The sequence below is a fragment of the Osmerus mordax genome, chromosome 19, assembly GCF_038355195.1.
Source record: "Osmerus mordax isolate fOsmMor3 chromosome 19, fOsmMor3.pri, whole genome shotgun sequence".
In the NCBI taxonomy this organism is placed as follows: Eukaryota; Metazoa; Chordata; class Actinopteri; order Osmeriformes; family Osmeridae; genus Osmerus; species Osmerus mordax.
In genome coordinates, this window is record NC_090068.1 from 3,966,762 (window position 1) to 3,976,064 (window position 9,303).

At 39.0% G+C, this 9,303-nt stretch overlaps 1 protein-coding gene across 1 annotated transcript; it reads right to left on the minus strand.

The window, feature by feature from the left end:
• Positions 1-1,581: 1,581 nt before the first annotated feature.
• ets2 (v-ets avian erythroblastosis virus E26 oncogene homolog 2) lies at positions 1,582-8,454 on the minus strand. Its single transcript, XM_067257779.1, has 10 exons — positions 8,260-8,454; positions 7,203-7,272; positions 5,770-5,890; positions 5,235-5,354; positions 4,678-4,878; positions 4,462-4,536; positions 4,103-4,303; positions 3,664-3,915; positions 3,311-3,429; positions 1,582-3,173 (listed from the first exon to the last, which is right to left on the minus strand). The coding sequence occupies exons 2-10, from the start codon at positions 7,263-7,265 to the stop codon at positions 2,958-2,960; spliced, it is 1,368 nt and encodes a 455-aa protein (XP_067113880.1). The 5' UTR covers positions 7,266-7,272; positions 8,260-8,454; the 3' UTR covers positions 1,582-2,957.
• Positions 8,455-9,303: the final 849 nt, after the last annotated feature.

A 9,303-nucleotide genomic window follows, 5' to 3' on the forward strand; every position in this document is an offset into this window, starting at 1 on the left:
CGCTTTGAAGCTTCAGCTTATAACCTTCTACTAAATTTTCACTATTTTCAGCTTTTTTAAGCATGGTCAGCTATCCCCATTCAGGATTTCAGCATTCTCACTGCTGTTTCGCAGGAACAGCCGTTTCTAGTTCTACATAACATTAAGTCATTTAGCAGACGCCCGTATCCAGAGCGACTTACAGTAAGTACAGGGACATGCTACACTTTCTTTTTGTATTTTGAATTGCACATGAGCAGCAACAAATGTAGGCTATGCTTTTAAATCTATGCAATCTTCATAAATAATAAGTAAGCATTTTTATATAAAATATACAGAAATGTCAGTTGTAAAAATTACAGTTAATAAACTGACCCATCTTCAACCGATGCAAGCACACCCTACAATTTCCCCAGAAATTGTACCCTCTCTTCGTTAAGATACAACTAATCAAAGAAAAAAGAAGCCTCATTTTCAGCCTCATGAGCATTGACAACAGGAAAGAGACATGTTTGAACCAGTCTGGAGGGATGACATCACAAATATTAACACTACTTGGCATATGTTTAAATTCCTTTCTTGCCTTGACTTTTTCATGATTATTTTCAAAAGCCAGTTAATCATATGTTATGGATCTAAAAATGTCACTCAAACTAAGACTTTCCTCCCTGAGGCCATTGCATTCCCTCTTGTATCTTTCAATCAGCCTTGCATGATGTGTTGTCACACTGTTGTAGTTCCTCCTCAGCAGGCTCAGTTTCTGGCACTTAGGATAAATTGAGCATCCATAACATTTTGCTCTTCCACATTTCCTTTTCTGCATTCTGCAGTGCTGCTCATACCTTTCCATGTCATGCTCCTTTTTCCTTTTTTTGGTGGCTGGTGTGTGGGAGAAGATCCATGGGACCCAGTAAGGGGACAGCAGGTCATCCAATCTGGCACCTATCCAAAATCAAGAGGCTAAATGTTAATTACATAAGATTTGATTGACCATTCCAATGATGCAGTCCTATACTGCATTCTCATTCAATTGTGCAAACATTTCTACAATGTTTTTTTTTATAACATTGGGCCTCTGGAGGTAGATTTGTGTCTTTATGTTGAGTGCAAAACTTTTTGCATTGCAAACAAACAATACAATATGCAAACGAGAGCTTTAAAGTTTTTAAATGACCAGAAAAAATGTATTCCATCAAATATTACCTAATAAAGATTAAACAAAATGCATGTCAATCAAACGTAAATATATTTCAAGCACCAAAACTGCTTTTTAAAGTTTGAGAGCAAAGAAAATGAACATCTGCACACAAAAACGACTTCCATTTAACAGCATTTAACTCCTTTGGTCAGGTCAGGCTGTCTTATGGTTTGCTCTTGGCGCCATTTAATTTTTGTTATGACCATTTGTGTCTTATTGTCGAGTGCAAAACCTTTTGCATTGCAAAAAGAAAGTAAATTTTTGCTGAATTTCACCACTTTTGCTTTGGTTGACATTTTCTGTAGGACTTCGGTTGCTAAGTGTTGTTAATTATTGCTAATTGCTTGCTAATACTTGAGTCTCTTTTTTGGGTTGAGTTTTTTTTTTATAGATTCAACATCATATAAAAATAAAGCTTTTATTAAACTGTCATGAAGCCATTTTCAATTTGAAAACCACAGGCTCATTGGCAGTGGTATTAAAGAAAAGCTGTCAAATAATTAAATCATTTTTAGACATGCCAGTAACATACACATTTTAACTTACAGTTGACAGGTCTGTGGGCTGTATTTATACATATTGCCATATGTATGTATGACAAGACCTTTGTGAAAACACAATGTTCACGTGACATTTCAAACATCCCCACAAAAGCTTTTCACTTGCAATCTTGATATATAGTATTACGAAAGATACATTATCTAAAAGATGTAAACCTTGTTCTGAAATTCAAAAATAAACAGGGTGAACACTATCATTAACCATAGATAATGACCCTGCTGAAATAATTCTGTCCTCACACAAACAACTTTTAAAGCCGATTTGAACTTTCTGCACATATTCAGTGTATATTTGTTACAACAATAACAAAACAAATAGCAAAAAAACATACAACAAATTACAAACATGGTTAAGAATATATTATTTACAATACATCCACAAGTCGCTTTGGCCACATGGAATATATTTAACAATCAAGGCACAAATTGATCCCTTGATAGACCAGCTACAATCCAGACAAAATAAATTACTTATTCATTTGCTACACTCTTACATTCAATCTTTAAAGAATATGTGCCTTTTTTACACCTTACGCATATCGCATAAGACGAGACATTAAACAAGCTATCTCAAATGCGGCAGCATATCTGGCATTCCACTTGAACAGTCACAGGCTTGTCAGCAAAAACAATGCATTATAAAGTACTCTGAAATAGTAAAAGGCAATATTAGCGTTTCCATAAAGTCAGAAATACACATTCCGCAAGTCCTTTCTAAGGGCATGAGGGCCACAATTCCAAAACAAGCTCCTTTGGTTATCCCCTATAATTCACAGTCAGTAAATATGTGCACATTTCAGAGGCTGTAAACTTTATACATACATGTATGAGGCTTTTGCAAAAAAAATCTTATACTCCTGTCCACTGAGACTGCTATAAGATTGCAAATGGATACAAATCATATCCATTAAAATTACATTTTGCAAAGTGGCCCTAAAAAGGAATGCTGGATTTCTAAATTGGCCTCCCTTTAACCACAAAGCCCACACAACTATGCATGCTGACCTAAAGAGCCAAGAAAGGGACTGCCTCTCCAAAATAGACCACATTCTGTCTGTACCTCAGTGTAGTGACAATGAGTGCTCAACTGTCACCTGCTCAGAGACTACAAATGACAGCCAGTTGGGCTGTACCATTAGCAACATAATGTATGGGGATGCATGGGTTAATGAAGCAACTCCATATCCAACCCTTTCCCCTTTAATAAAAGTAGAGTTGATTCAGTCCTCAGTGTCAGGCTGGACTCCCAGCATGATATGGAGCTCCTCAGCAGAGTAGCCCAGAAGGTTGTGCAGATCGCATACAAAGCGGTAGACATAACGTTTTCCCGAGGTCTTGTGGATAATGTGCTTGTCATAGTAGTAACGTAAGCCACGGCTCAACTTCTCGTAGTTCATCTTAGGTTTGTTTTTCCTTCGGCCCCAGCGACGAGCAACCTGGAGGAGAGGAGAAGGAAGGGTCAAACAACACAATTTGTTTGGTCTGGTTAACTTGGGACATTTGAATTACTCCATCTAGTTAGGTGTACTACAAGAAACGGTTTATCAATGCATAAAAGACAGGAGAAACTCACCTCATCTGGGTCAATAAGTTTGAACTCCCAGCCATCTCCTGTCCAGCTAATGATGGACTGGCAGCTTTTGTCTGTCAAGAGCTCCAAGAGGAACTGCCAAAGTTGGATGGGACCACTTCCTATAAAAGAGACATGGTCAGAGGGTCAAAACGTGTTCAATTAGGTGTGTGATTAGGCAGGAAGATTTAATCAACCAAACTGTGTGAAAATGTCAAACTGAATCTAACAGAGAAACATATTGCAAGTTGGCAACTGGAGGCCTGAGGGTATTGGGATGGAATCCATTCCAATTGATGAGAATAATGGTAAATTTAAATCATTAATAATTAAAATAATCTGGCTCGTGAACTCACCAGTGAACCCTGCCAGGACGGCAGCTGGTATCACAGGCTTGCCCAGTTCCACCGGCTCATTCTTCTCTTGAATGTAGTCTTTGAAGGACAGGCCCTGCTTTCCCAGACTCAGGGGCGTGTTGTTGTACTCATCGTCAAAGCTGTCCTGAGATGGGACCCGCTGGGTGTCCGCCAGAGACGAATGACTACCCCAGGAGCGCAGCCCCTCGAAGCTGTCCACACTCTCCAAGGAACTCTGGTCTTTAGACAAGACTGCAGGGACAAACAGAAGCAACGTTTAATAGCAGGCTAATAAAAACACATTTTAAGTGTAAGCAAGCCAATAGTATGATTAAGAAGCATTGCTGACATGTGTACAGGCAACTTGTAAACAGGTATAAAAGAGTCATTCTCTAACAACTTGCTAACTGTAAACTTATAAAAAACTTGGCCTACTCACAAGATTTGGGAGTAGCGCTTGTCGTGGAGTATTCGGGGCTCCTAGTGATGTAGCTAACATTGACAGTGCTCAGCTGAGGCTTTGAGAACATGGAGAACTCCTGGTCTTGGAGCAACACGGGCGTCTTATCAGTATTCTCAAACAGTTCCCTCAGAAGACTGCCCGTGCACTCAGGCACCCGCATGGCACACTTGGTAAAGCCTGTGGAGGGCAAAACAGTAATATATGAACCAATTTAAAATGTATTTATGATGTTATTTTTGAAGTGGAAGGTAAATAGCTTTTTTCATTTTGGCTTTGTGGACAGCTGTTTTTCATTTTCTGTTGATTTTGTAGTGTAGTGTATCGTGTTTACTTACCAGCAGAGCTCATCCAGTTATTAACTGATGGGACAATACTGCTGATAGTTTTACAATAATCTTTTTCCTGGCAGTCTGAAGTGAAGTGAAGAAAATATGATTTGTAAGTTATCTACATCAAGGTAACTAGTGCATATGGGTATTTTACATTTGAAGTGTTTCATATACAGATAGACCAAAACATACAAACAAACCAGGATTCATTCCTGTTTTTACCTTTCATCATCTGTTCCAGGTGCTCCCACAGGATGTCACCAACGAAGTCGGGAGCTAGCTCCAGGAAATTTTCCTTGCCCAGGTCACACAGCTCCTGACCATTCATGTCAAACTTGAAGAAGTTGACATTGGCCAGACTGAACTCACTGGCTGCCCAATGGAGCCACTGAAGTACATGTTGCTTGGTCCACTTGCGAGGGTCTGAGAGGTATAAGATATTTAGATAAATGACTAGATTAAATTCTGTGATGACATACCTACCTAAATACAAATACATTTTGGGTGGAGAAATGACTTTCACAACAGTGAAACACAAGAATACATTGTAAAAGTATAATTATTTCAATTGAATCCTAAATAAAAATAAAACTGATGCAAAACAATATGCTTGACACAGTAGAAACCATAAAAAAATATTTTATTTTATAAAATTAACACAATGGAAATAAGCACAATGCGAGCCCTTTATATCAACTGGAAATACTATGTTCAGAGAGATATAGCGGAGAAAAGAAAGGTTATCATATTATGGAAAAACAGGTGAGGAGGTGACTCACTGTTGGAGATTCCGCAGCAGCCCTGCACCTTGGAGAATCCACTGAAACTGTCCTTGAGTGCCTGACTCATCACTGCCTTGCTGCATGGGGTCAACAGAGGCACAGAGCAGGGGCCAAGGTCTGGGAGAGGACCAAAGCAAATGTAAGTTTGTTCAGAAATAAACGTGTTATCTCAACTGGCATTGTTTTAAATGTGGCACTGTATTTACTGTGACACAGACGTTCAACTGGAATAAATACCATTCTACTAAGAGTAATAGGACTTTATCAAATCATTTAAAAAATCTGTATTACCTCTAGACTCAACGAGAACATAGCCATTGTATTATCTCACATATGTATCATAGTATCATAAGTGTCTGCTAATCATTGACCCTTGATATGCCATAGACTTTGTGTACACAATGTCTGGTGAGTAACTGACTAATAAATGACTAGTCCAAGTTATAAAGTGTTTTGGTTTGGCCTGGGGTGATAAGTGTATGGTGTCATAAGGGTGACATGGCGTTAGATACTAAGGTAGGGGGTGTGCTACCGTGTGTGAGGGAGTCCATCCCAGAAGGAACCTCCTGGAGTGATTGGTCTTCATCTGAAGGCAGGAAGTACCCCGAGAACAGGGACATGGGGTCGTCAAACAGGTCAAATGCTGTCTGTCGCTGTGGATGGAAAAAAGCAGAAAAACAAAACAAATGGGGTTTGTTTTTAAAAGGCTTTAAAGGCATCCTTTTACAAAAATGTACTCTAACTTTACCATATACTTCAGACATGTATAACCCCGTCCTGATGACCAGTTGTCAAAATAAGCCACAAACATATCCACATCACTTGTGAAAACCTCATTCACCTCTTCAGGGTCACACCACTGTTATCCTAGATAAAGGCAAAAGATAACCAAACAGGCGCGGAGAAAAAAAAAAACGTGGGCACTCCCTTTCTTTAGAAGTAATCTGTCATTGCTAGTCAAACACTTAAGTCCTTTCTCATTCCACTCTGCCAGCCCTGGCCGTGAACCGCTGGGAAGAGGACGCCCAAATATGGTCTTTCCTGTTCTGTAGACGCTCTCAAAGCTTCCCTTGAGGCAGCTGGCAGCGTTTCAGTGCAGAGGGTTCATGACACAGCGTGGGCGTCGTCTTGAAGAAGAAAAAAAAAAGCATTCTCTCTTGTACTCCATCGCCTTCCCTTCACCCTCTATCCCTCCCTCTTTAAATCAGGTTAAGCAAACCAGTCTCTTCTTTAAAATTCGATTAACCAAGAGGGAGACATTTTTAGAACAGCTTTCTCTTTCCTTCTGCTCTGTCCTGTCTCTGTGTGTAACATACTCATGTTCTTGACATATTCCAGGTTTGAGCCTCACAATAAACTTTTTAGAGATAATTGAGATTTGAATTAAGTAAAAATAATCACGTTTCATTGGATACAACTTTCTGCTCAGTGAATACAAAACTAACAATTGAACTGAAATTGGCTCCAACAGTGCATGTGACAGTCCGGTGACAAGTCAGTGTGACAGAGTAGCAAAAGGTTCAATAAATGTAGCCCTCAAGGTTTGAAAGCTGCTCGCTCTCTCTGTTGCCAAGGGGACTAATTGAATTAGATGGAGTATAAGAGGAACATACTGAGACTGTACTCATTCTATATCAAATGCTTTGTCAAATTTAGTCAGTCATCTTTGACAGTCTTGCTAAATCTTGTTTTCATGTTTTAGTCAATGTCAAATGTGTTCCAATTCAATGTACATATTGATAACTATCGGAAGTCACTGCAGCCATTAAATATTGGTTTGTTTCCAACGGCACTCTGTTTGAAGGACACAGCTTGTCTATGGATTTGGGGTACAGCAACATGGACATAATACTACAACTCTACTATTAATAATGAACTTGTCATACAACAGTTGAGTGAAAGTACATATCTGGCTTAAGCCTGGTTAGGTTGCGATTCTTCAACTTGGTTGACGACTGGGCTCACCTTGAGGCTTGAGCGGAAGCCACTTGACAAGGGGGCTACCTGGTCCATGCTGAGGTCACACATCAGGAATCTAGAGGTGCATTCAACAGACAGACCTGATTAGTATTTCATGCTGAATGTAACAATGATGACATCACAGATGGTAATATACATTTACATTTAGCAGACGCTCTTATCCAGAGCGACTTACAGTAAGTACAGGGACATTCCCCCGAGGCAAGTAGGGTGAAGTGCCTTGCCCAAGGACACAACGTCATTTGACACGGCCGGGAATCGAACCAGCGACCTTCTGATTACTAGCCCAATTCTCTAACTGCTCAGCCACCTGACTCCACCTGAATATAGCTAAGTGTGACATGAAATTTCATGAGATATCCAGGTATGACATGGTCTCTCTATAATGTATCCATTGTCATTCCAGTTTTAGTTATTCAGTAACCTAATCTGATTTAACATGAGGCACGTTAATGTACATAGTCTTACTTTCCAGATAATATTTTCAAGTCAAGAATGAACACATTTTATATTTCACACTATTTCTTATTACCTTGTGCCATTATACACATTCATTATGTTGTTGTAGCCTACATCAAATTGTTGGGTCGATTAAAAAACATTTATGATTATATTACAGCTACAGATAAGACGCCTAATTCCCTCATTGGTCATTGGTCACAAGTTTAATGGATCCCCGAAATGACCCAACATACATCGTCACTGGTGGGTGGTCCTTCACTATTATATTAACACCCAAAAATCCAATGTGTTCGACATAGATGATCCAAATACCCCAAATTACATTTGTAAAATGTAGTGCTAAGTCTTTCATGAAAAGCTTGATTCTGTAATATAATATTTGCTTCCAATAAGATGTTGTGGTAGGCTAATATGTGTAGAAGTATAATGTTTACCCGCATATATATATATATATTTCATAGGTTAAAATCCTGAACATGCATGAAAACCAAACCCGCCAATCGCATTTTTATACGAGCATACTTCAGTAAAACGCAAGGCCGACCAACAGCGAGTAACCGTGTCGAAATCAGAAACCTACCTGTTGAACTGATCGACTGCTTCAAATATACACACGGACAGGCAATTTAGGCTTCTTTGTAATCCTTTAGGTTTTGGAAATATCGGCTGTGATCTTGTGTTGTTTTATTCCCTTTCCCAAACTACTGCAAAATCAAAATAATCCAGTTTTATATCCTTGTGTTTATGTTTTGACTATGTGTACGTCTATGGAGTGTCTTGATAACTAAAAAGTGAGGTAAGGCAGGGTTTTTTGCTCTTTTCATAGTGTGTTGAGACGTCGTTGGTAGGCGGGGCGAGCAATAGCCCACGCCCTTCTGTGTTTCATCACGCACAGTGGAAAATACATTGTATTCAATATGCGAAAACGACTCATCCATTTGTAAACATACTCTTTATGTGCGTGTATCAAACACTATATATTCTGCAACAGAAGCAAACAGAGCAGCTGGGAGTCACGACACCTATGATGAGGTGATCAATCATAACAATAAAAACTAGAGAGGGTACAATTTCTGGGTAATTTGTAGGGTGTGCTTGCTTGCGTCGGTTGCAGAGGGGTCCGTTTTTTAATGACATGTTTACAACTGATATTTCTGTATATTTGATATTAAATGCATACTTATTATTTATAAAGATTACATAGATTTAAAAGCATAATTTTTCTGCTGCTCATTTACAAGTCAAAATACTAAGAGTGAAGTGTAGAATTAAATAGTTCTCTTCTCATTTCCCCTGCAAGAGGAAATTTTGATAGGCTATATACAGTAGCAGCCTCATAGTTGAATCAAAACGAATAGGCAAAACGGTGTAAACATTTACCTAATCTCTATGACTTAAACGTCCTTTTAAAGATCCTGTAAAGTGGAATTAAAAACGAGTTTCAAGTTCACCACACCACAAAATAATATGTTATTAACTACCCATCCAAATTCGAATGAAAAAAAAACACCGACAAGTATGTTAAATTAGGCTTTGAAAGCGTAAGAAAATCAGCAGTCTTCTCTGTTCGACACTGGGGGGGCGTGTCGCCTGAAGGAGCTGAAGCTTGGCCCCCTCGCTGGAA